The sequence below is a fragment of the Neopsephotus bourkii genome, unplaced genomic scaffold (genome assembly GCF_033783945.1).
Source record: "Neopsephotus bourkii isolate Nb327-2 ecotype Australia unplaced genomic scaffold, CSIRO-AGI_Nbou_v1 NB_196, whole genome shotgun sequence".
NCBI lineage: Eukaryota > Metazoa > Chordata > Aves > Psittaciformes > Psittacidae > Neopsephotus > Neopsephotus bourkii.
Window position 1 is genome coordinate 15,073,530 of NW_026900709.1, and position 27,760 is coordinate 15,101,289.

General features: G+C 37.5%; 1 protein-coding gene across 7 annotated transcripts in view; it reads left to right on the forward strand.

The window, feature by feature from the left end:
- Window positions 1-27,760, forward strand: part of COBLL1 (cordon-bleu WH2 repeat protein like 1) — an 84,086-nt gene that overhangs the window by 46,575 nt on the left and 9,751 nt on the right. For 6 of the 7 annotated variants that reach the window (XM_061343823.1, XM_061343807.1, XM_061343832.1 and 3 more), the window contains exons 2-9: window positions 1,500-1,679; window positions 7,890-8,091; window positions 9,014-9,242; window positions 10,921-10,959; window positions 11,851-11,945; window positions 12,078-12,317; window positions 20,466-20,610; window positions 27,037-27,295. In XM_061343823.1, the coding sequence (XP_061199807.1) occupies window positions 1,500-1,679; window positions 7,890-8,091; window positions 9,014-9,242; window positions 10,921-10,959; window positions 11,851-11,945; window positions 12,078-12,317; window positions 20,466-20,610; window positions 27,037-27,295 (1,389 nt within the window). The remainder of the gene's footprint in view (window positions 1-1,499; window positions 1,680-7,889; window positions 8,092-9,013; window positions 9,243-10,920; window positions 10,960-11,850; window positions 11,946-12,077; window positions 12,318-20,465; window positions 20,611-27,036; window positions 27,296-27,760) is intronic. The other variant, XM_061343830.1, reaches the window with a different exon arrangement.

Sequence of the window (27,760 nt, forward strand, 5' to 3'; positions counted from 1 at the left end):
AATGCCACATATCTTGAACCGTATGCAGAGTGCACCAAAGCTAATTTAAAACATTAGCAGAGAGGGGGTATAAATTTTGATAGTGGATCCTCATTCGGTGTGTTTAGAGGTCTGTGAGCACTCCTGATTAGCTCTGAGAGGCTGTGAATAGTTAATTATTCAGCACGGAGTTCCTAAGTTCAAAACTCTAAGCACTTTGAGCAACAGATTGGTCATGTGAAGTCTCATTACACAGCCGTCTTTTGCAGTGCTGCTCTGGACCTTGTTTCCCCTTCACTGTGAGTGACTTTAAAATTTGTTTTCCCAAGAAAGATGCGTGTTTCTAATTGGACACTAGATCTTTTGTTTTAATTTTGCAGGACAATTATAGAAGTTAATTTCTTCTGTTAAATTTAAAATAAACTTTGTTACAGCTCCAGAATTTAAATTGCAAGCATATTTTTGGAACCTTTGTGTATTATGTTTGAGATATATTTTAGCTTTCTGTGAATGTGGCTCTATCCAAGCTTTTGAAAAGAATATTTATAAAGGATTAAGAAGTACTCATGAGGCGAAATTCTGAAATACTGTTTCTTCCTTGTGACAATATTGATGAATTGTGGAAAGTTATTTGAATAAAAGGGGATGTTGTGCTATGTGTTGTAGGACATGAGAGTTCTGCCTTCAGAATTTACTTTAACATAAATATATTAAGAGATTTAGAGAGTTTTCCATTTATACCACTTTGGTTTATTTATTTCTTTTAAATTGAAATAAGTGAAACTTCCTTATTGATGACTCTTCGCATTCAAGTGTACCCTGGCTTCTCACCAAGATGGCAAAGGATAGCGAGAAAATTAAAATAGGAAATTGGCTTGGGTGAAAGGAAAATATAAAAGCATATTGTGACTGAAGTGCCAAGAAATATTACAACACAGTAGGACTGGTTATACTGCTACATTATTAACATAATGAAATAAATAGATTGAAGCTGGTAGGATTTGTTGGAATGAGTTTAATAATAAAAAGAAAAATTTGGGGAAGAAAAGTGTTATTATTCCTTTTGCCTATCTATCCTCTCTATTAAACATACTGTCAGTGCTATTTGGCTTCATCCTGAATGGTACAGTTATTTCAGTTTGTACTAATCCAGTAAATCTGTTTGGAGAATGCACAAATAGGGTCCTTTGCAAAATCCAAGGGAGGAAAACAAGTAACGAATTTTTTAGTTTACACTTTTAAAATGTGTATTAAAAACCCTTTTTTGTTTTGGGCTTGATGTTTAATGGGTTGGGTTTTGTTTTATGTTTTGTATGATGGATACCTTATCCTGTTGTAACTTCTGTCAGCACTGATCATATGTTTAATATTGACTCATCCCTTCTTTGCATGTATCACTCGCACAGTCCAAGTGAAAATTAAGTCTGTATCATTCCTGTTCTGAGACTTGTTAGTTTGCCAGTATGGAATCATATGTATAAATACATACTTGACTTTTAACTTTTATCCATTTATTTCAGAAGAAAATCTAAAGCACCGCCTCCTCCATCTGAAACAAAACCCATTGCCGTTTCTCTGTTTGATAACACAGAATCAGTCAACCTCATCATGGAACAGAAAGAGAATGTAATTGATAAAGATATTGAACTATCAGTGGTCCTGCCAGGAGATGTGATCAAGTATACTACAGTTAATGGGAGGTAAGTTACACAGAATGACATTTTTGTTGAATTTTTTTGCTCTGGTTTACTTCAATCTTCATCCAGGTTTTAATTGCTCAGTAAAATACATGAGTTCTGTAAGGGAATATTGAGTGCATTAAAAGAAGGTGAAGGGCCTAGAGCACAGGTCGTACGAGGAGCAGCTGAGGGAATTGGGGTTGTTTAGCCTGCAGAAAAGGAGGTTCAGGAGAGTCCTTATCACTCCCTACATCTACCTGGAAGGAGCCTGCAGTGAGGTGGGTGTTTGTCTCAAGGAGCAAGCCATAGGATGAGAAGAAATGGCCTCCAGTTGTGCCGGGGGAAGTTCAGCTTGGGTATTAGTAAAAATTTCTTCACAGAAAGGGTTGTGAAGCATTGGAAAAGTCTGCCCAGGGAAGGGGTGGAGTTTCCATCCCTGGAGGTATTTAAGACATGTAAAATGGGGCAGCTAGGGACGTGGCTTAGTGGTGGACTTGGGCAGTGCTAGGATAACAGTTGTACTCAGTGCTCATAAAAGTCTCTTCCAACCTAAATAATTCTATGATTCTGCTATGATTTTGGGGTAAGTGTGGAAACATATACTTAATACATTTACTTACCTTTTGGAGAGACTTTTTATTCTCTCCAGATGGTGTATGGCATCTATCAGGATGTGTAGCCATACTTGCTCTTTCTAGTCACTGCAAGTCTCTAGAAAAATGTAGGCTTGTATGAGTCACTGAATCTTCCCACATCAATTTTCCTTGTTGGACTTAAAAATGAATTCCTGAATCCTGTTTGGGTACAAAGTCATGTGTTCAGCACTTACACAGCACTACTACCTGTAGACTATTAGCAGTCCCCCAGAATGGCGTCATCACTTCAGACAAAATCTATAATGCTTTAAAGAAATAGTTTTTAGCTACAGCTTGGATTTTTTTTTTCTTTTTTTTTTTTTTGTTCTTTGATTTATTTTTTTGTTTACTAATATAGTTTGTTCAAGCTGGTTTTAATTTAAAACACGTATTTTAGTCTGATAATTGGTAGTGTAGCTTGTGTGTATAACTCTCAAGTGACCTTTAGTTCAGAAAGACCTGGACATTGACTGGTGTTGAAATCAGAAATCCTGGGATTTGAAATGTTATATTAATTATCCTAGCAGGCCTACCAAGAAGGCTCCTAAGCAAAGCATAGGATGAGAGCAATTAGGATGCCAGATTGTTGCTTTCCTAAGCTGAAATATACTATCTGTATGTTGTCCTTGCGTTAGTGTATTGCCAGTGTCTTTGCTGCTGAAAGCAAGGAGGTGAAATTATTTATTTATTTATTTAAATTAGGTAATGTAAATGTATAGTTACAGCTAATTCTTAATGAGAGATAGTTTGGCTTGAGTCTGTTTATATGCTTTGTCATTGTTCATGAGGTCATTTCTTAGAAATCAAATGCCAGCATGTTCTCCAGAACTGCAGTGGGTGAACTTTTGTGGCTGCTTCTTGCCCCCCTTCCCAACTCCATGTGATTTTCAGGAGAACTTAAATTTGAGGATATATTTCTCATGCTGTCTGCTAACATGGTGTCTTCCATGGCACTCTTAAAGGTGAGACTCCACATGTACACTATGAGGCACTTCTCTTCCTTATTTTTGCTCCCTTTGTCCATGCTTACGAGTACCAGGTGCCCACTGTCTCACTTTGCTGAACACAAAGTGCCAGAAAGGAACATTGCTCGTATCTTCACTTTGTCTTTATTGTGTAGAATTACTCCCTGTTCAAGACAGGCCTCACAGGCTTATCAGGAAGCGCACTTATTTCCTGATCAGTTTTATTATCCCACAGTTACTGTTTCTTTTTTCAGTCAAGACCCTGTATGTAATTGATTTCATAAATTGATCTCTTGCAAATAAGAACCTATATTAGCACTGCTGGGCTCACTTGGAATGAGGGGAGACACTGTACGGGACCTGCAGTCCACCATGAAACATACTTTGAACTATCTTTTCTTCTAGTTTTGCACTGTCTTGATAGTTTTATTTTATGGACAAATTAGAAGATCCCTGTAGAAATGACATAAATTGCTAATTTGTCCCTTTCCTCTTCATGATCAGGGATAAGCAGCTTCAAAGCTCCCAAGGAGAGAACACCTTTCAAAATCTCATACTAGAAAAAGCAAAACTGTGAGTTTGTACAGCCATGTGCTCAAATGTCATAGTCCACTACAGTAAACTTCTCTACGGTTTTCAGATGAAGTTGGTTTGGTTTGCTCCCTACTTTTTCATAGTGGCTAGTGAGAGCTATGTTGAACAAAGCAAGGTGTTACACACCTAAATATCCTGAGTGAGTAGAAGTAGGCAGAAGAGGATCAGAATGAAATCTGAAAGAGATTTTATAGAAAAAGATTACAAGAGAGAATAATTTTTGATCCTTGAGTTATCTATTAGCAACTAAAGCAAAAAAGTGAGAAAGGAAGGAGGACTGAAATAGCTCATTCCTCATTCTGAAACTTCAAGCATAGGTGGATTGATTCTCTTATTTAAGTCTAGACACCAATTTGTAGTAGTTGATGATAGTGATTTGGTTCAGAATCTGATGGTGGCATTCACACTCTCCTGTCACCAGGATTCCTGCAGGGGGTACAGACAGACTATTATTTAAAAACAAACAGACAACTTCCCCCCTCCAAAAAAAAAAAGCCCCACATGGTAGGAGCAGTGAGTGGTAAGAAGTGAAGGTCCACTGTTCAGGCGAAGGAACGGGTCAAGATTTGAAGCCCAAGAAGAAAAAAGTCATTAAGATATTCTTAACAAACCGTTGGTTTACTCCATATAGCTGGCTAGTGAATAATAAGCTTTGTGGTGTTGCCCTACTTTTCAAAAGTTATTGTACTTACATTTGTTAGTAAAAAATGTCTTTTAGTGACTAGGATTAGTAAATAGTTTTGCAAGGAAGGCCATGAAGCCATGGGCTTAAGTAATTGGAGATCTATAGAAAGCCACATTGTGTGTAGGTTTCTTCTCTTTTCTTTCTCCCTCCCTGATGGGAATACTCTTGGTGGCTGCTGACAGAGGAGTCTTTTGTTCAGTGGTGCTTACTGTGAGGCTCATGATAGGAAGAAAAACCTTGTTCCTAAAGTTTGATTATGTAAGAACCTCCACTTTCTGGTTTTTGTTTTTAAGTAGCAGGTTTCTAGCCCTTGACTTTAGGGAGGAGTGTAGAAATGTGATGGGTTTGTTTTGTTTTGTTTTTTTTTTTTTGCTTTAAACACTTGATCCAGTCACTTCAAATACACCTTTCAGTGTTGGTTACAAACATAACATTATAGGTGAAGGTGCAACTTTACTATCAGTTAGGTGATGTAACGAAACACTACTAGCCACTTTTTACTAGTGTTTTAGTCAGGTAGGAAGAACCAGAAGCAAATAGATGAGAGAAGAAGGGGTGTGGCAATATGTAAACAAATATATGAGCAGAGATTTCCAGAAAAGTTAAGTAAGGTAATGAAGGTAAAGAAGTTGCAAATAAAGATTTTACTAAAATTAGATAGAGGAAGACAAGCAGATGAGGTACTCTGAGGCAGCTGATGGCCACTTCTTGGAGTTTTACTAAACATTAATCATGGAAGCTATTAAATGTGATTTATGTACCTGCAATCCTTGAAGGCTTTAGCAAAACAGTGTGTTACAAGTTTTGGAGGATGTGATTACAAAAAAGATTGCTTTTTATATCACAGTAGGAATATCTGTCTAAAGCAGTCTTTGGAGGTGTCTTGGCTTCCAGTGGAGGGGGAGACGGGACTTAGTCTAGCATCCTCCAGTCAAGCAGATAATTTCTGGAAGCATGAATGGAAAGCAATTTTGCACCGAATCACTGTTTTCATGTACTAGTTTGCATGTACCTGTCTGTTGTTTGTGAGCAACTGTTTCTCACTTACCATTCTGCCACTTGCTGTGCCTGGTTAACGTGAGGGCTTTCCCCTGTCACCACGGTGCATTTCCATAGGGTGGCTTTTTGCGATCATTGCTTGTGAATTCTTGCCCTGGTCATCTTCAGTGTTCTTAACCCCTCTCTGGTACCTGAAGGCCAGAGGGAAGGGCAGCTGTTGAAAATAGTGTATATAAATGCACCAGAAAAAAAAGTAATGGGTAACTTATTGGATAGGCTGATAACTAGGAAGGTCGCTACAGAAGTAGTGTCTGTGGTCTCTTCTGGGTCACTCCTTGCCTCTCCTGCCAGTGACATAGGGGAATGACATGATTTGCATTTGCAGCTCTTATTAGGGTAAGATGGACGTACTTGTTCTCTGCCAGAAATGCAAGAAATAAAGTAGTTTTTTCTTCTTTCTTCTAACTGGAGCAGGAGAGTAAAATTGAAATAAACTCTGGTTTAGCTGTGTGAAAAGGGAGGTATAGCTAGTTGTCTGCAGTGCTCAGTGCACTGCTCATGGTATTCCTCAGGCTGTTATATATCATCTAGATGAAGGCACAGGGAATATATTACATTCTTCTATACCTTTTCAGACCATCAGATAGCTGCTTTTTTGACTCCCTGGTGCTTCATTTCTGTATGTTTTTTATTTACTGTTCCTCCTGCCTTTGTGTCCTGAGGCAAGTATTCTTCTGCCATTTAAGCAGGGAGAAATTTTCTTATGTGAGGGGGGTGGATGAGAAGTAACAGTCCTGCAATAACTATATCTGTCAGCTTTCAAACCATTTCCATCTTCTGGAAATGCAGTGTGTGCACCAGATAGTCCAGCCTTGCTTCTAAATATCAGAAGACAGCTTGCTTAAGGAACATTTGTTCTTTAAGGCTAAATGAAAACAGGAATGATATTGGAGGGTTAAAGGGGGTAGAAGAGCAGTGTTCGCAATAATCTCTAATGTTGAGTCATTCTTAATTCTTTTACAGAACCATATCATATAAAAAGTCTGATTTAACTTCCAACTTAATAAATGTATTAACTGTCTTCATACTGTCTATAATTTTGCTTAGCTTGATGGATCTTTGTGGAAGCTATCTATTTTCACATTTGGTTATGCTATCAATACTTGCGTCTGTTATGAGATTACATCTAGAATTTAAGATTTCTGATAAAGCCATACCAGCCAAACCCTGTATTAATTTTCCTTTGGACACTTCAGTGTCATTTTCAACATAGCATTTGATTGCTTCACAGACTTGTAAATTCTTTTCATAATATCCTTGTGAGACAGAGCAGGTGATAGATTTCCCTCTTTGTAGTTGTAACTGGGAGAGGCAGAGAACATCAAAATGAAATGCTCCTTACAGATGATTGCCCAACTCTACAAACTCAGGAATGACCAGTTGCAGTGACCTGATAGTATTATAACTTTATTCAGTTGCTGTAACATGCAAAGTTAGGATACTCTTCTTCCCTTTGGTCTATTTAAACATCTGTGATGCTTCTGTTTAAAGTACAGCTTTAATAAATTTATTCCAGTAGCAACTGGGAATGTTCAGCATATCTTAATGTGCTGTTCTGCGTGTTCTTTATCGAGCACTGAGTGAACAATGATGCACAATTCATTACTACATATGAAAAATTTGCTTCATTGTGAAAAGGACATCTGCTGCATCACACAGAGCTTCTAAAATAAAATTGCATTCAGCTTCTACACTGTTATTTAGGTTCTTTCCCTCTGTCTGTATTAAACACCTGGCTCTCATTTTGGGATCCCTAATGCAAGACCTCCTTAAAAGCTGGGTTCCTCAAACTTGATTTCTCCTGTTTCCTCCAGATAGCTCCTGCTTGGTATTTCTGAAAAGAAAGTACCTTGTAACCTCAGAATGGATATTAAAATGTCAATCTTTGGTGGAAGGAAACTGTTCTTAATGAGTAGCAGGGTATTTATCACCACTGCTAAGTTCCCATTAAAAACCAGATGAGGTGGCTAATGCACATGTCCCTGCTGACCTCAGGAAAAACATCATTTCATACAAGACAAAATTTCTCCCTTTGCTCAAGCACATGTCATACTTCTGTGCAAGCTGGTTTCATTTTCTGTTTAGTGTATTCCTTTTTTTTTTTGGCTTTGCCTTTTTCATTGCTGGTTTTTTTGTCTCTTTTTTTATGTTGAAGATATTTAAAGTTGGTGGCTGGCGATAATTATTTAGTCATGGAAGAGAAAGGATGACTTGGATTAAATGTTTAGCAGCACATTTTGTTATTGCCTGTTTAATTGTCGTCTGTTGTGACAGTTCCATTTGTCTTTTACAGAAAGCCCATGATGGACTTGCTGATCTTTCTCTGTGCACAGTATCATTTAAATCCATCAAGTTATACTATAGAGTTGTTATCAGCAGAAAATAGCCAGATTAAATTCAAACCTAACACACCAGTGGGACTGCTTGAAGTGGAAAAGGTGATTTTAAAGCCAAAACAAATGGATAAGAAGAAACCTGCTCCAGTTATACCAGAGGTGAGAACTGAAATTAAAGCATGTTGAGAAATTAGAATCACTATTGGCTTTAAGAAGTTGAGCTCATAGGTCAGCCTCTTGTTTCAGTATTTCCTGTTGTCTCTCATCCTCTCACCATGCACCCCTGTGAAATGCTTGGCTCCATGTTCTTGATAACCTCCTCCTAGGTAAAATACATTTCAATTTGTTGCAGAAAACATCTTTGCTGTGAAAGAAGGGAACATTAGAATATTATTTGAATTCCCACGCCTTACCGTCCTTTTGACAAATTCTGCAGATGAAGTGTAGCTGAATACAGCCTTCTATAAACTGAAAATCAACAACTTGAGCCATCTGTCATGCTGTGATATATATGCCCTTCTGATTGTATGTTCATTTTTCTTTAATACATACTGTACTTTTTTGTTGTTAACCAGGTTTTTTTTATATACCCTTGAGGAGGCAGGAGGTTTTAGAAGTACTAAAGTAACTTCTGGGTGCTGCTTCAATCTTTCCTTCTACCTTTGTTGTTCTGCTGTAGAGAAAGATCCTGGGGTTTAATTTATCTAAAGCACTTAAACAGGGCCAGGGGAACTCTTCTTCTGCCCTCTTACTTTCACCCTACTTGTGTACATGCACATGCACCCATGGCTCATTGGCTGACTTTTACAGCTCCGTAATGTAACCTAGTAGAGCATCTCACTCCTGGAATGTGCCCTACTGGACAGACAAATGACAGATACTAAAGAAGGAGCGGACTGTTTCATGTGCCCTTTTCTTCTGTAGCAGGAAATCATAAAATAGTTTCTCTTGTAGTGTTGAATCACTAACATTGGTGAAGTTGGCCACAAATGGGATTCCTGTGACTGCTATAAGGCAGTTATAAAAATGACAGTTGTTTCACAATTTGCGGTGATACTTACTGGAGTTTTCTTCTCTCCAGCAAACAGTAAGGGTAGTGATAAACTACAAGAAGACACAGAAGACAGTCATAAGAGTTAGTCCACATTCACCCCTTCAAGAACTCATTCCAGTTATTTGTAGCAAATGTGAGTTTGATCCTTCACACACTCTGCTGCTGAAGGATTACCAGTCTCAAGAACCCCTTGATGTGACAAAATCTCTTAATGACCTTGGACTAAGAGAATTATATGCCATGGATATCAGTCGAGGTAAGGTAACTTTTGTGAATTGCAGAAAATTGTGGAAAAGATAATTACTTAATATTTCAATAATGTATACATTTTGTTGGGATAATTTTACTTTTGAAGAAATTGATTTCTAGCATATAGTATATATCTAATTAGTCTTCCTTAAAATTGAAACTGGGACAAGTTTATCTGTACTTACGTTTGAGAAGTGCTATAAAAAGGTCTTATTTCCTAACAATGTGTTATGCACCAGTAAAGATAGCTAAGTACAAATCATCACTTGTAAGCAACCTCTTCCTTTCCTTCCCCCAAAAGACCAACAACACTGTGTTTCTCTGAGCTTATAAGAAGATAAAGGATCATGATGAGCTGAAAAGTACAAAAACATTAGAGAAATATAGTTTTGTTCCAAAATTATTTAAAATTTTAAAAGTGTTAGAATATTCTGATGGTATTTATGTCTATCGGATTGCTATTTGCTAATTTTATAGATTGTGAAGGAGTAATAATCTTTTTCAGTTGTGGCCCACCAGGGGCATAATGAACTAACTAACGTCCTTGTATTTGTACAGACATTCCTATTGCTTGGTTTTAGCTGTATTTGTAAACCTGTCTTTTTCGTGAAGAGTTTATTGTACTACAAGTAAAAGCTTTGTACAGTGTGGTTTGTTCCGTTTCAGACATTTCTCACAGGAAATCTTGCCTCATACAGAATGCAGTAATACCGACTTACTCCTGTTCTTGACTGTTGTTCTATTTGCTTGTTCTCCTTTCCAATCTAAAACCTGGGGGGGTTTGGGGGGCTCTTTTTTGTCTTTTTCCTCATTTCTACCTAATATGGTAACCTTATCATTTTGTGCTTACAGTTTCAAGAGTTCTCTCAATTTGCAAGTGCCAGTTATCTGGAATAACAGGAGAGTGAGAGATTTGAAAAATGTCTTTTTTTTCCATGGAGAAAACAAACATGAAATATTTTTCTCTTTCCCACTGGAAAACAACGTATTTTAACTTGCCTAAACATGTTCCTTGGGCTACATGTGCCCATAGTGCATTGTCTTGTTTGTTGTCTGGCTACTGCTTTCATCTACAGACCGGCAGAGCTGCCTTTTGAGCAGTATGACGTGTGCTTCATTTGAATCAACAGCCAAAAATCCTTAGGAGGGAATATGAGGGCATATCTGCTTTCTACACAGCAGTGCCTGGCTAGGAACTGTTCTCTTGATATGAAGTAGTTCAGCATTTCAATTTTGCAGCCAGCTTCAGAGCTTTACATTTTGAGCTTGCTTTATGAAAGCAAGTGGTGAGGTGTGCCTTGTAGCAGAATTTAAATTCGTATTTTATTTTATTCAGATTATATTTGAATTTTACATTCCTCTTTGCTTTCCAAGTCTGAGCTGCCTTACAATCTAAAATTTACAGAGCAAACTATTCTGTACACTGATTTTTTCTTTTTCCATCAGAAATATAAGTGAACACTCTCCTTATTTACAAGACTTCTGTCTGTGCTTTATGTCTTCAGACTCAAGTTCTTAAATGGCTTTTAACATTTAGATAGTAAAGATACACATCCTTTTACGTCAGTAAAATACCTAGTTACATTTTCCGAGTAATGAAGATTGAGTTTTACTTTCTGTGTTTGTAACTTATAACTGCATCCTTGATTTAGATTCACATTTTCTTTCTTTTTGTCCTTCTATAGCCACATCACCAGCTGATTTAAACTTACCGTCTTTGCAAGGTACGATTTACTGAAATAGGCAGTAAAACTGTAGCACTTATGTGACATTACAGTCTGCTGCTATTAGAACATCTGCTTCACTATGACATGAGTAATTGTGCTATCATAAATGCATATTTAAAAAGATAATACAGAAATGGATATACCCAGTTATATGTGAAGGATTTCTGTATAGGTCTACTCTGGATTGATTGATTGATTAATTGATTAGATTTACAGTCATGTCTTTACTAATACTGTACTGAGACCCCAAAGGGGCCTTTCTGATTTCTTCTCCTCATTGCATTTGCATTCAGTGGAATGCCTTTAACAAAGTTAAATCTAGTAAAAAATTAGAGACAGCCTTTAGGTTTACAAATCATCTACATGAAGAAGACAATATAAGGAGAGTAAATTCTGCAAGGTACCACAATGGACTTGAGTATCTTTACTATGACTGCCATGCAGTCACCTTTGCAGCACCTATCAGGTGTTTCGGTGATCTTTCTCCAGAGCCATACCATGCGCAGGCTTGTGCCTGACTTGTCCCACTTCACACTTTGCCGTGAATTTAAACTGAATTGAGAGCTGGGCAGGCTGATGCTCTTTTTCTCCTCTACATGAACCATAACATGTGACAGGTGGGATAGGCTGGATTAAGTGGTAGGGGTATAAACAGCACCTGAAACTCAGCTATTCTGAGCTCTGAGAAAGAAGGAAGAACACGGGTGGTAGGAAACCTGTTAATTTCGCAGCATTTAGAAAAAGCTATTAACATAGGTAATTTACAATGTGTTTTGTATATCCTTTCAAGAATGAAGGATGTGAAATGACAGACAGGGAAATAGTAAGAATGCAGGAGAAATAATCTGTGCAGTAAATAACATCTAGAATTATTGTGTTCTATTTTAGACTCCTACCAATCTGAAAACTTAGATGTTCTGAAGGAAAAAGAGAACAAAGGATTTTTCAGCTTTTTTCAACGAAGCAAGAAGAAAAGAGAACAAGTAAGGTGTAACTTTGAATATGGTTCTAGAAGTTTTGCTTATACATATTGAGCAATCAATCACTGTTGATCATTTTCCAGAGAGTATAAGTAACTTGGATTTTGTTTTCTTCCCCCCACCCTGCACGCCAAGGCTGCCAGTGCCCCAGCAACTCCACTGATAAGCAAGCCAAGACCAACGTTTATCACAAGATCTAACACTGTTAGCAAGCAGTATGATTCAAACACTCTGCCATCTGAAATGCCGAAGAAACGGAGAGCTCCTTTACCGCCTATGCCAAATTCTCAGAGTGCTCCCCAGGAACTTGCACAAGCCCAAGTCAGACCAACATCTGATATTGTGAAATCTAACAGCCTTGATAGCAATGAACAGGTTAGTTATGTCTGTTTCGCTTCTCTTAGGAAGTTTAGACATCATAATCCTGATAACCCTATTAATACCTGCTGAGGCTTGAAATAAACAGGGAAGGAAAGTTTCGTACTTTGTTTTAAAAATCTTAGTTGGAAAATAACTACAGAAATGGAAAGATTCATTCCTTTTAAACTTTATATTGTGTATCCAAAAGAACTATTCAAAATAGTATTTTGAAAATGTAAAACCGATTTCTTATATAAGTTGGTATTGTGAGCACCTTTTTGTTCTTGTGGATGAATAGGTAGTATATTTAAATGTGAGAACATTGTCTCACCGTATCCTATCTAGTAATTGATGTTTTGATATTTCCAATAATGTTTGATGTTTTAGTTACATGTGGTAATGAGAAGGTTGTTCCTTACTAAAAAAGACGGAAATCTTGGGGACTAGTCTTTGCAATTTTATGCTCCCTTCAAGTTAAAGTAAGGTCTTTATTTTAATCCAATAGTTATATATTTAATTGAAGTTATGAGATGTGGGCTACATATTTAAGTAACCTATATATCCCATGCTATGCAGGAATTCTGCCAAAGAATGTGGGAGAACTGATGCATAAGGTATTCTCCTGGTATTGTGCATATTGTCAGTTGTGTAATTCCAATTAATGACAAAGGCTAAAATTGTCATTAGAATTTTTAAAAATTATTTTATACAGCATCTAAATGCAGTTTCTAAATGTGATATTTGATAAATGGGGATATTGGTATGCTAGAAAAATAAAATGCAGATAGAAATCTAAGGCATGAATTTTGGGTTAAACTCAAAGACAAGAAATTTCAAACTGTGACTTCTTTTATACGATCATTTACTCTTTTATTGAAGCACAGAACCACAAGAGAGCACTGTTTAACAGAAGTTCTGAATCTGTGTACCGTGTCCTGCTGAAAAGCTTTATCATTTGAAGAAGACAAAGATTTCTTTCTGTATTTTAATAAAAAGAACCTTCCGGGCGGGGGGGGGGGAGGAATCATGATCTTCTTTTACCTCATCGTGTTTGTCTTTTAATTGAATTCAAATTTTTTTGAAAATAATTTATTAATGTCAACATGCTTTAAATGATTCATATCCTATTATGTCTAACAGTAATGTATGACTGTTAGGCTAGGATCTGTCACTCAACAAAATTGCTTAGATTTATTATTTTGTGCTGACATTTCTCATTCATCTGAAGTGATTTGACTAAAGTCGAACGGCCCACAAAGAAAGGACAGAAGTCCGGATTAAGTTATATTTTTGTGTGCATTTTCTGTTTTGTATTTATGTGTGCAGCTCCCTTAGAACTTGAAAGCCTTTGGCATGTCTTTTTTAGGATGACTTTTGTTTCATTACGATTTGATTACACAGTGATTTACCAGATAATACAGAGTTTGGGACTTAAATGTGAGCAAATACTTGCTCTGAGCTTTTAATTTTATTAATTCATGTAAACTATTTTGTCTTTTTTAGTATCTGTTTTCCAATAAATGTCATCTAATGAAAGAATTTGGACTGTATAGTACATATTGCTCAACTTGATCAGGGAACTCTTAGTCGGGATCTTATGAGAGACTTCCTTGGAAATATGGTCCTTATAAGAGTGCTGAGGCATTTTCGGAGACAGCCTTCCTGCAGTACAGGAGTGGTCCATTCACCTACTTAGAAAAGGAATAAGCAGAACAGTAGTCTCATCTAAATGTACTACTGAGGGAGGTCAAGTGCAAAAGCAAGCATGTGAGGGCTGGAAAGGGGACAAAGCAATTCCCCAAAAGAAATACAGAGATACTTATTGGATGTGCAGAGATGCAGTTAGGAATGTAAAAGCAAGCCTGCAGCTCAAAGCAGCAGATGTCATCAAGAATAACAAAAAAGGCTTTTGTAAGGTAGGGGCAAGCAGAAGTCTGAGGATAAAGGATGAGGTTGTCTACCTTTATTTTAGAAAAGTGCTTGTCAGAGTCTACCACAACATTTTTCGTTTAAAGTGTAAGCTATGGACTAGGCAAATGAACCACAAGGTAGGGTAAAAACTGGCTAAACGGCTCAGATGGTGGTAGACAATGGCTCAAGCTGACACTGGTTGCCAAGTGGAGCTGCTGAGGAGTTGGTAGTGTGGCCAATTATCTTTATAATTGTGGCCAATTAAATTTATCTTTATAAACAACCTCAATGATGGAATTGAATGCACCCTCAACAAACTTGAAGTTGACACCAAATTGATCACACAGGCAGGTACACCAGAAGAGCCACCATTCAGGGAGACAGTGACAGGCTGGAACTGCGTGAGGTTTAAAATAGGTGCATCTGAAATTCTCTGTCTGGAATGGAGTAACCCGAAGCATCTGTACAGCCTGGGGTCTGGCTGTGTGATCCACCTTGAATCTCAATACTTTTTAGGCCACACCTGTACTATGTCCAGATTTCGTTCCTGCAGTTCAAAATAGAGATTAAAACCAGGCAATAGTCCAGTGGAAGGTCACCAGGATGTTTAAAGGTTGAAGAACATACGTGTTCTAACAAAAGGAAAACTCAGATGGGATCTGATACCCAGAAGGTGTTGTAAGGAAAGTAAAAGTGTATATTCTGTACAAAGATGCATGGTGACAGAATAAGGACTAATGGGCACAAAGAAGTCGTTGCCTCAGAGGGACTTCCATTCAGACACAGAAGAAAACTCATCACTGTGGGATAAACTGGACTTTGGAATATGTTGCTGAAGAGGAGTGGTAGAAGCTCCCACATCAGAAATATTCAGAACATGCCTTGACAGGTTCCTGCAATAACCTAATGCAAGACCTTGTGTTCAACAGGAAAGTGGAGCAAATGATCTCCAAACGTTCCTTCCAACTTTCCTGTTTCGCATGGATGAATCAGAATTTTGATTTCTCAAAACTGTATCCACATAATTAGGAGAATAGAAAAAATATATTAGGACTCCACTGAGAACACAAACCAACAAATACTTGTTTTAGCTGTGAGATTAAGCACTGCTTGAGTAATGCTGGCAAGGGGAAGATTTGGAAGCTTGTTTTTCAGAGCTTCCACTGAAGTCTCTAAAATAAAGGAGAAAGTGTCTCTAGCTATCGAAACTTCTGGTTCCACTTAACTGTAAACTGAAAGACACCTCCCCTAAAAAAAATTAAGATGTTAGGCAAGGGACAATGTAAAATGATGTTATTTAAATAAAAATGTCATTTACAGGATTTGCAACTTTATAATTTAAATTGAGCACTATTTAAATGCATCAAGTAAGAATCAGTCTTTTTTTCAAGAAATGACATCCTAAATACAGAACTGGGAATGAAGCATGTAAGCATTGTAGAATAAAATCAGTTTTGATGGTTGCATCTGAATCATGAATTAATATTTTCTCAAAGCAGCAAATTTCTACCTGTTTAATCCAAGTCAGTTCTCGGTAATGAGGCAAGTACAATGATCACATTAGGGCACAATTATTTCAGTGTAAACAATATAAGAATTTGGTCTCTTATATTCCCCACTGTTGAAAATATATGTACTGCTGGTGGGATTTAAGTCTGTTTCGGGTTGCTTAACAGGCTGATTGATGTGTTTGCTGAACTCTTTAGTATGTCTGGGAGCGTCACTGTTATTGTAGTGTCCCATGAAGTTAGTCTACAAAGCTTAGAATATATTCTATTACTGCCCCCCACCTCCCCCCCGTGTTCCTTTTTATTTGCTTTTGCCATACAAGTATCATTTCCTTGCAAATCATACTGCTTTTCAGAGTGCCTAAGTTGTGAAGCCTGCCCTTCAGTTTGTTTGGCAGACTGGATACATACTTTTCTTCTTCTATGGACCAGGATGACCTTCTGCATGTGCCTTATTATGGACAAATCTCTTTTGTAACATCAACAAGGAAGACAAAGTGAAATGTCAGCTTTGCCTGGATAAACTGTTTGCCTGGTTTTGATAGAAACATGCCAAAGTAGTAACATCAGACAACAGCGAAATGAGCCAACTTTAAGGGAACAGAGTATTCACTGTTGTCTTTCTTCAAATTCACAGTGTATTGTAGTCCAGCTTCTCACAGCATGAAAAGGGGTTTTAATGTTTACCTCCTACAGCTTCTCCACATCTTTTCCCTTGAAAAAGGAACTGCTTTCTCTTTATATGAGCAGTTACATTCTGGTATGAGGTTTGGAATTTTTCTGCGTCAGTTTCAGAGCGATTAAAGAGCTAGTTTTTGGAGAGACATTCCTATTTTTAGGAGGTAAATTAGTACAGTGGATGTAAGGGTTGCTGTTACAAGTTACTACATAGCATGACTTGCCTATTCTATGTAAGACTCAGAAAATGACTAGTAAGCTTAATAGATAATGTTTGTCCAGCAAATCTCTATGTTAAATCAGATTGGAAATGAGCATGTTAGTCTCTAATATTGAAATCCCTCAGTTATTTGTCAGTTCTGATTTTGGGCAAGATGGCTCTTGCCAGAAGTATGTTTAGAACTAGCAAGTTTTAGAACTTGCAAGTCGAGAGGACTCTCCAGGGTTTTTGCAAAGTTCTGTTGTATAATGCAGTATCTTCACAGTTTACATAGAGGTGGATAAAACTTTCAAGTACTAACACTTCTTTACAAGAAAATTTCTTTTAAAAGACAATAATTTGATTATGTCCAAAATGCCATTGCTGATTTTCTTTCTAATGCTTTATTTATAAAGACTAGACTCTGATGTCTTCATTTTATCCCATGACTGTTTGTCTCCTTACACTTTTTTCAGTTATGCTAAAGGAGCATATGTAAACTATGCTTGGGTAGAACAATTAAGTGGAGATTTTTAGTCAAAACATTTACAGTTTTAAATTATGGATAAAACTTCTTAATGAAGAAATACAGCTTGCTTTCATTTGCACAACCCTAACTCCTAAAGAAAATTGACTCTCCAGTCTGCTCCTTTGAAAAGAAAGGGAAGACAATGGGAGAATAGGGGAAGACTGGGAAGCAACTAAATCATGAACTTTCTCAAAAGATATATTAGTCACTGTCACAGACCAGCTTAGTTAAGATATTTGTGAGAATGAGTTCTGTGCTTAAGAACTTACACCAGAGGCTTAGTTGCCTGTAACTTGATGGTTAGTCCGTTACTGGTGAAGTTGGACGATGATGCAGTGAGCACTGTGAACATCAGGGAGGTTCTTACACAGAGAAAGGGTTACCTGGGAGAAGGCAGTGCTCAGACCTGTTTGCTCTTACTGAAGTTGGTATGAAGATCACTAGGTAGGAGTCTGATATGATGCAGAATTGCTGGTGAACATTGTGTGCATCCACTTTTCAGTGTACCAAATGCGTAACCTTGTCCCCTTACTGTATTTACTTCTGTACTGGCAATTGTATAGATAAATCATAGGAAAGAATAGTAATACTGGGTGTTTGGACAGAATAACACCAGCTGAGTTTCTGCAGACATATTCTGTATGTCCTTTCTTTCCAGTAGGTCAGAGGTATATTACTTCCTGTGCAGTTCTTTGGCCAAGTTAAAGTATTTTGGGAAGCTTAAGTCATGTAATAGAAACTGAGTGCATTAATCATTGGACACTCATTTGCCTGCATACTTGTACAAAGAGAAAAGAAATACTAGCAAAATGGCTAGCAATGTGCTTTGATATTCCAGCCTGCATATCTTCTTGATAGACTTAGTTAACTATGGAGGAAAAGTGGTAGATAGTGGTGGTATGAAAATGTGTGTACAGTGACCATTGGTTTGAGGTATGCTTTCTGAAATGCTCCACTACACTACATTCTTTCCCAAATACTTCCTCCCCCTGCCCTTTTTCTTCCATTCCAGCTGCAAAATTACTGTAGCTCACTTAACTTGCCTTTGCTTTTTGAAACAAGAAGAAGGGCTAGGCACCATGCCTGCCACTGCTTACGGAGGCAGGAATTTGGGAAGCACTGGCCTCTACAAGTGTCTGCTTGGGGTGGTACAGGATTTGGTTCCAAATTTGCCTGGACACATTTGAGGCTAAAAAGCTTCATACCCATCCCTGCTTGTTCCAGGATAAGGAGGGTGTACAGTGTTGAAAGTAGAACTTCTTCATATGTTGTGGAAATTATGACAGAGTTCACTGGTGTTTCTGCATAAGCACAGTTAAATACTTTAGTGATTCTAGCATGAATTTTTATTCAAGTGTAACTGATAACACACTGGTTACCACTGGCAGTTGGTATGACACACGAACACCCAGATGTATATTCCAAAACTTTGTCAGATATGTCTTAATAACATTATATTCGTTTTTTCCATCTGTTTAAAGTACTATTTTCACATTGCACCCTTTGTTAGGATTTGAAAGCTCTTAATATTCATATGTTGAATAATTCCTGAGAAAATCTGTTCAACACTTGAACCTTAACTGGAACATTTAGTACTTTCTCAAAATCTCTCTTTGCAAATCGTTTGTTTCTTTGGATGCAAAGGGCAGTGGAAAGGCTTATAAAAATCTTCCAGTAGCATTTGTGCTCTTATGCTGAGAACATTATTTCCCCCCTACACACATACTCTTTCTGTGCAGGAGGGAACTCTGGTGACATCTGTTTAGCTGAGCGAGTATGCGCAGAACTCAGTGCCAGCTAAGACAGCTGAGGGAGCCTGTGCGAAGCAGACGAGGGCGCAGACCTTTGAACAGAGAACAGTGTCTGTGCAGAACGGAGGGGCTGCAGCCTGGAGAGCAGTTACCAAAGAGGAGAAAACCAGAACTGCCCAACAGCAAGAACAAAAATGATTTAACAATAAAAAAGCCTAATTTGGGAAAATACTAGATTTGACATCCCCTCCTGTATCAATTCAGATGCTGAATACTAATTTTTTTTTTGTTAGAATTATTTGGGAACTGTGAATAAGAAACTATAAAAGTGTTAAGTGATTTTTTTGTTGTGTGATGTTTTAATCTAGAAACTGACTTGTTTAGAAACTATTCAAGCATGCAAGTATTTTTAATTATAAGTAGAGTGCTGTGCCCCTACATCCTCTGATGTTCTTAAAATAACATTTCACCTTGTGCTCTGTTGTTTTCTCCTTGGAATCTGAGTACTGCTTTGCTGTAAAAGGTTCAGGTTTCTTGCTTTGGCATTAATATGATTGCTAGAAGAGTTAGGTGAACATTTTGGACAGTGCTGCTCCTTACAGTGCAGTAAAGTATTGAAGGGACCTGTCATACCTGACACTGAGATGGGGCAAAACAGATGACTGAATATGCCCAGGGTAGCTCAGAGGATGGTTATCACTATCCCTGTTCATTCACTCAGGTATGCTACTAGGATCTAACAGGAGCTACCAGACACTGCTTCACAGGCACCTTGTATTGGTTTCATTTTCCCTTGTGAGCAATTTTCTTTTCAGTTTTTATTTTGTACAACAAAATACTCTAGTTTTTGGCCTTTAAAACAATTTAGAATGCAATTGGACTCCTCTGTCATAAAACTATGAAGTATTCAGCAGATAGCCTTTGTCCATTTTTTAATGGTTTTGATTATTTGTGAATTAAAAAGTTGTTTTGTTTTTTTTTTTTTGCTACAATAATGAGGTCATTGTTACACTTTAACAGCATTAGTTTTTAACATCTTATAGTTTTTACAGCTTAGTACAATTTAACTTTGGTAAATATTATGAAAACTGGCGTTCAAAAAACTTTTATAAATGTTCAAGTATTTGAAGCAGGGAAAAGAGTAATTACATACACAGCCCAATTAGGACTGCTGTTGAAGGAATGGAGAAGGAAGCTCTGTGATATATCATTGCAGTGGTGTATAATTGAATCTTCTTTCCACAATCATTTTTAGCTACTTATAGAAAAGAATTATTTGGGGTTTGTAGAATAGCCTTTGGGCATAGAAGAATTAAACTTCTCTTTTATAGTATATGTAACAACCGATTTTCTTTTGCTGCTGTATCTTTTAACTCTGTGAATATATTCAATTACTCTAGAATTTTTTTAATTTTTAATTCTTTGGTTGAATTAAGATGAGAAACATAATACACTTGGTAATAGATATGTATTATTTCTTTCCCAAATGTTTATTATAAAAAGTTTTGGAGAATAATTATTGGAGGTATTTTATGGTTTTTTCATTGATGGCTAATAATCTTCTTTCTCCCTTGTCTCCCTTCTTAGGCCGCTCCAGGATTAGTACGGAAAGGTTCTCTGCCACTCAGTGACACCGTTTCCATAAACTCCTCTCTACGGAGGATGAAGCGCAAAGCACCCTCACCACCCTCTCGAGTACCAGAAGATCAAAGCCAAAGCACTAATGAGACAGGTAATCTTTTTATGCTCTTTAATTGGGAGGCAACAGAAGGTATGGCAAGTTGGCTAAACATTAAAGAAATACCACCTTATGAGATAAGACCTTCAAGTAAAAATGTGATTGCCAGGCATCTTCAGATTGTAAGGAGCAGTAATACCACTTTATGAGATTAGCTCACGTCGTGCATGTTAGCCAGCACAAGCAGGATGCAGAAACAGCCACAAAACCACATATGAAATGCAAAGTTTTATTTTCATTGCCTCACCAATGAGGGGATCCCTGGAAGCAGCACCTGGGCAGAGGCACATGTGCAGGAATGCAGGCACCATGGAGCTTGGTCCATGTTCATGTTAGAGGATCACCGAACTTCCTGTTTTAGCCTCTATTTAAGGGATTCATGCATGTGTAGTTTATCATTGTGCTTTGATCTTTCCTGTAGCAGGACAGGAATCTCAAGCAGATTTAATAGGGTGCCTTTCAGTCTATCACAGGTCTATGTTATCTAAACAGAGATGTTCTACTTGTCAAACACACAAGACTAAATAACGGTTAGTATCGTGGATATGTTTTTCTGCACCCAACTGCAAGTCACTTCGAGCACGTTTACAATCCTCCTCACCAATCCTCCATTATTTTCCCATAAGTGTGAGAAAGTAGGCAGGTTTTAGGACACACAGCTCAGGAAAAAAAAAAAAGGCAAACAAACCAGAAAATACCAAAGTAGTTATGTTAACTGTAATTTGTGGGGAGAAAAAGATTAGTTTCTCTGGATCAGAGAGGGTTTCATAGGAAATGGACTGAGAAGAATAATTTAGAGAAAGTTTTGTATTCTTCTTTTGTAGTTCTTCTGTTTGATCAGATTTCAGTTATCTGGTTAAAAAATACCTGAGTTGAGATTCAAATACCTGGAAAATGTGGCAACAAGCATCAGTTCCTTGAAAGACGGTACATTTTTAAGGAACTCACAAGTCTGTAAGATCACAATTTAACATCCTATCTAGAATTTTTGTTGGTGCAGAAAAAGCTTCTTACTTGACTTTCTGTAGTAACAGAATCAATAGAATCAACCCCACATAAAGTGGAAAGAAGAGCCACTGAAATGCAGTCTGAAACGGATTGGTTCTGTTCCAAATGTGTTGATAAAATCTACTTCATAGCAAGCTATGATAATTCATAACAGTAAATTATTGTACTACAGATGTGTCATAAGTATAGTACTAATTTTAACGCTTCAGCTTAAGTTTTCTTTTGAAGTACAAATATGGCTTTCTAAAATAAAGGTGTTTTACCTTTACTGTCTACAGAAACGTTTTGTCTTGTTCTCTGTGCTTTACACTTAATAAACAAAACGTTACCCCTGTTTTCCCTCCTCCTCCACAAGCTGTAGACAAGAACAAGCCAGAACTTCTGTGATTTTTGTATACTTCATAACAAACCTTTCAAAAGATAAAACCCAGTCTTGTTTTCAGAACCCTGCCCTATGCTGCCCTTGACCTATATAACCTAGGGGTAGGAGCAAATCCATGCCTGCCTTTTGATTCACATCTGAACAGCCTTTGAAAACATAAGTTGTAAATATAAACTATATGCATAAATAATGGTTTATACATTAAATTAAATCATTTATTGGGTGCTGTGGAGAAAATGTAATACATAAAAGAACAGCTGTTTAAAATACAGTTCTTCAGCTGCTGGATACTTTTTCAATTTATGCAGCTTGTACTATTAAACACTGTTGTTTGTAAGAATCAGGCTGGAAGGTGAGATACAAGATACAGCATCTAAGACTCTTCTAAAGTTTATAAAACCTTTCAGAATAATCAGTGCCAGTATCTGGAAAAATCACTCTTCAATGTGTTTCACTAAAAATGAAATACATAAACATTAAGCATGTGGAGTGCCACTGGCATTATATGATGCTAAGCACTCACAGTTCCTGGGCTAGTTGACAGGAGCCCTTACTAGTTTTCCAGCTGTTCTTTTTCAGGACGCCAATCAAATTGGTTGGAGTGATAAAACACCAATGTAGCACAGGAGTTGAATAAGTCACCTGTCATCCTAGATCTCTGGCAAATGAGAAAAAAAAAGTCAGTAATCTGTAAATTCGGGTTTGGTTTGTGTTTAGGGCAATTTATATAATTTGTCAGAAAAGACCTTTAACAGAAACAATACATATCTTAGTAAATGCAAAGCATGAACCTATTCTGTCAAGTCTGAGGTTGAAGGTGTAATGAAGCTGTAACCTCTGCTTTTCCAAATTGTTGTAGCAGATAGAGGGCATCACTTCTAAGTGAGTGGTTCTTAGTGATATTTATTAGTACTTAATTTTCTGCATTGAAAACTGTTTATCTACATGTGATGGATCTAAGATGATGAGCAAAGTTATCATGCTATGATTTAAAATCAAGTTTTTTTGTTTTCTTGAGCTTGTTTCTATCTTAAGATTATAGATCCGTGCTAGAATGTCTGCATTTCCTGTTGCTTTAAGGCCCGAGTGCTGCACAGATAAACAGTGCTGAATTTCAGAGAAACAGCTTTTTTGCTTTTCCATAGATTTAGGAATTTCTGCTTGAGGCTTTTAAGGTTTGTAATTAAACATTTTAATTTCAGCTGTAATGGAAAGAAATATTAAAATGCGAGGATATTCACTGGGCTCAGAACAGAATGTGTTCAGCCCTGGGTTTTACTTCTGCAGTTAGTGACATCATTCACTGTGCGGCTTCATGCAATGCGTTTGCTGAAGACTTAATGCAGCACGTGTTTTTGTTGTAAATGCAGAGACAAGTCACATAGCACAGCTCCATTGCCTTTTTTTTTTTCTTTGACTCATGGGGTACTGCTGCTCTCTGGTGGCACCTCTGAAACTGTCCTGAGGCCTATATATAGAGGGTCCTTTTAGCAAAGCCCGTCATGCTGTGAGAACAAACACTCACCTGCAGTAAAATCAGTTACAGCACACTTGTCCTATTTCTAGTCTGAAAATCATGCACGTTTGGATATTGTTTTAAATGCATAAAATAGTTCAATATTTCTTTAATTGCCAAATTGGGCATAATTTTAGCTTTGCATAAACTCAGTACTTCCTTCCATTTGGATTTGGATTTGGATTAGTAGCACTTGATTGTTATGCTTCTGGAAGCATTATGAGTTTTTGCTCAGCTGCGCCTGGCATTCGCAAAGTAGTTCTGATATGCATTACTACTGTAGCAAATAGGCAAAAGAAAATTAAGCTGCAAATACAGCATTACCTTCTGCCCTGTGATGAACCATTACAAATGTTCAATTTGGTGACTAAGTAGTACCTAGCTAATAGATACATATGTATTAAGTGGAACTGTGCTCTATAATTTGGAATAGACAGCAACTCTGTTGCAAAATGACATTTTTCCCATGGTGTAAAAACAGCCTGTACCTTGACAAAAGTAGTTTGAAGGCGTACATCTACTAGAATAAACATTGACAGAGAATTAATTTGAACATTTGGGATTATAAGCAATTTTTTTCTCAATTATGATTTTTGTTCCCCTTACCAAAGTTTAATTAATGCTCGGTCTTTTTTCTAGGGAAGAGGGTGAAAGAGTGTTTTTTAAAAAATAATTATAAAATTACAGATTTTTAAATCGTTTCCATCAAACAAACCCCGTGATAAGATCTTCTTGGTTACAGTATCTCTTAAGAACCTTGTTAAGGACTGTAGAATCAAAAGCAGAAACACTGGCAGATTTACATGATGTAGTGAAGCTTTCTGGCTTTGGTGCTTTCGAGCATAATGGCTCACAGAGCAGTGCCAGCCGTTTCTCTGTTGTGAAAAGATGATTCTTACTAACTCAAAGGAGGCTTGCAGTTGATATGTCACTCATCAGGTATGTCTTCGCAGTGTTATCCTGTAGGCTTTAACAGTGTTCTTTTAGGGCTAATTAAAACTCAATGACTAATGTTCAAGGAGAATAAATTATACACAGACAAAACTGGAATTTATATTGTATATGGATTTACATATAAAGCATATAAGCAATAAGGCAACAGTATGTAGCCAGTATTGCCATAAGTACTTTGAAGCAATATGTTGCATATAAAACTCTAAACTGAGTGTTTGGAAGCAAGTCATAAAATCTGAACTATTCCTCTGGGGAGATAACTGCATGATGTAAGTCGTTAAAGACTGTTTATGTATCAGATGCATTCAGACTTTATTCTGCTGTAGCAGTAGTGGCCCAGGTCTGGAATGGTGTCCAGTAACAGATGAAAAATCAGTAACTGAAATTAACTCGAATCCAGGCTAATATTGTGCTTATAAATGAAGTACAGTACTTTGGGATAAGTGTGAGGGTTGGTTTTGTTTGGTGTTACACATTTGCAGTCAGGTTAGTCCACTCCAAAGCTTGGAAGTGTTCCTAGCTCAGCAAACGACAGACTTTTACATAGCAGGAATGTCTCCTACCAGCCCAAGCTAAGTTTCCATCCCACCAATGCAGATACAACTCAGTCTTTGTTACACTTCTCTCCAGAGGATAGAGATGACAGCAGTGCCTGGGCACAAAGCCACAGCAACTCCAGAATGCTTCCATTTGTTTTGTCAAAAGTCCTGGCTGTGCTTTGTTGTGTAATTCAGGCTTCCACAGAGTATGAAGGTACCTAGTTGTTGTTTCTGTTGCTGATGATGGCGCAGGCCCATGGCATAATAGCTCTCACTGGTGAAGAAGACAGTGTTCTTGAGACCTGGTTATGGGCTGTGGGACAGTCAAAGCAAGTTGTTTGCCCACATTGTTATGCTTTCTTTGTGCCTTGTGACATATATTTATCTTTGCACACATAAAATCATACTTTTGTCACTAAAATCATCTCCCGGAGTATAAAGCTGTTGGCGTGACTTTTCTCTACCTGAAGATGGAAGGGTTTGGTGGTGGAAGAGGGCAGGTGGAAAGGAGGAGAAGGTCCTTACTAATAGCAAATTGTTAAGGAGTCTTAGAGGAGTGCAAAACAAAAAACTGTAATTAAGTAGTAAAAAGTTTGGGTTTTGTAGTTGCCCTGTACCTGTGAAGGAGTAACTTTGGTATTATAGAACTCTTAACTAACATCCCTATTGGAAAAATCAAGTTCTGTATGGACGCTTTCTCCAATATATACAGTCCTTTTACTATATTTCTATAAGTATACTTTTCTAGAAGTACTGGAAGCATTGTAGCACACCAGTCTGTGCAAAAAAGTCAGTCTAAGATTTTCTGTCCTCTAGGATCTGCTGCTTTGCAGTATTGCTTGCTTTAAGCTGCTGCTTTGTTTTCATTGGTAGTCTTTGTTTACATTTGGAAATTTAGTGGTACAAATGAGGAAAGACTGAAACCTAATTGCCCAAGTGCAAGGCCTGTCCCTAATAGGTACTGGTTCATGCAAAGCTGACAGGAATACCCTGGTCAGGACAGGCAAGGTGCGCTGTTTGTATGGCTGAGTTGGTGCCAGTAGCCTTCCGTGGCTCCATACTGTGCTTTATAGGTGGAATTACTATCTTCTGTGTGTTACAGAATGCAGGTCGCAAAGCCAAGAGGTTAATTGTATGGTCTACTTTATTAATATTTGAAAAATGTGAATCATCATCTTGTAGGAAGATCACTGTCAGGGAAGAAAAGCTAGAGATGGTTAATTCCTCTGGAAATTAAAATAGGTGAATTTATTAGTTTAACTTCAGGTACATTGAATTCCATGTGTGCTAATCCAGTTGCTGAATCTTTTAGTTTAACTATGCTGTAGCTGAAAAAATTGTTTGGGTTTTTTTTTGTGTGGTTTCACACTTTTCTATGTTCTTTCTTTGTGTGTTTCTACTGTAGCACAGGGAACTGCACAAGGCACTTCCAAGTGTTTTAATACGCTTTGGATAATTATGGGAAATTTTCGATAGCAGCGATCAAACTTGTTCAAACCATAGGCAAAACTGAGATTCAGTTTGGTCTTTAGTTCTCTAACATACCTACTCTGGTATGAAGGAACCATGTATGTTAAACCTCACTGGAGACCTAATGGAAGTATTTAGACATCTGGGTAAAATAAACTGTCTGCCTCCACGAAATTTGGGATTATAATATTGTTAAATATATTCTGATCTCTCCTAATCCAGTACCTGAGTTAAACAGGAAAATGTTATACAGTAGTTTCAGATTCAGAAACAGATGGACACTAGCATGGCGGTGAGTGTATTCTTACATGTAAAAAGGAGAGAATTGAAAGGAACCAGAAAATACTGTGGTGTTAAACCTCTGAATTAGTTTTGTTCACTTATTTTATTTTACTTGAATTATAAAAAGAAGTCTTAGTTATTCTTCTTCTTCAAACTGTTGGGTTAACTTCCCCAGCCCCTTTGTATCTCTACTGTGCATTGCGAGCTGTGGGTGGTTTCATATTTTGTTGGGGTTTTTTCTCTTTTTTCTTTTTCCTTTCTGAGTGTAGGTGTAAGGAGCCCAGAATACAGCTTAGAAGAAATTGATGAAAGGGAAGAGAGGAGTGTGCAACAGAGAGAGGACAGTGAAAGTACAAATGCCTCTCCTGGGATAGAAGAGGTTACTGCAGCCTTCAGCTCTGCTGAGGTACCACTGGAAACTGAAAAAAATGATCCTGCTTCATCAGCTCCAGTTCCTGGCAGTGTTTCTGTAGACAACTCACAAAGCTTCAAGGAAGAAAAACCAGAAAATATGAGCACAGATGGCAAGTAAGTACGTTTTGTGACAAAGAAAGGAGCGTTAGGGAGGGAATGGGGGAGGCAAAAAAAAGTGGAGTGCTGTTTCATTGTGGAGCACAGAATAGAGGATTGTGAGAGAGGAATGAGCTTAATATGCTCAAATTTCATTTGTAGCACTCTTCTGTACGCAGTAATTCATGTAGTTTTTCAACAAAAATGACAAGTGTTCTGCAGGCTATTCAGTTTAAGCCTTCCCTTCCTAACTACTCAAACAGCTGGATCCCAGGAAGGCTGAACCTGCCTCTGAAATACCCAGCTTATTTACTAGAGCAGAATGCTACCAGAAGAACCTGGATTGATTAGTTAAATGAAAATTTACAAATTCATTCTTTCAGCTGGGGAAAAACAGGTAGATTGGCCACTTCTGTTCTGGGCAGAATTGTCTATTGCTTGCATGTTTGGTTTGGTTTGAATTTTTCTTCTGTCTTTTGCTTC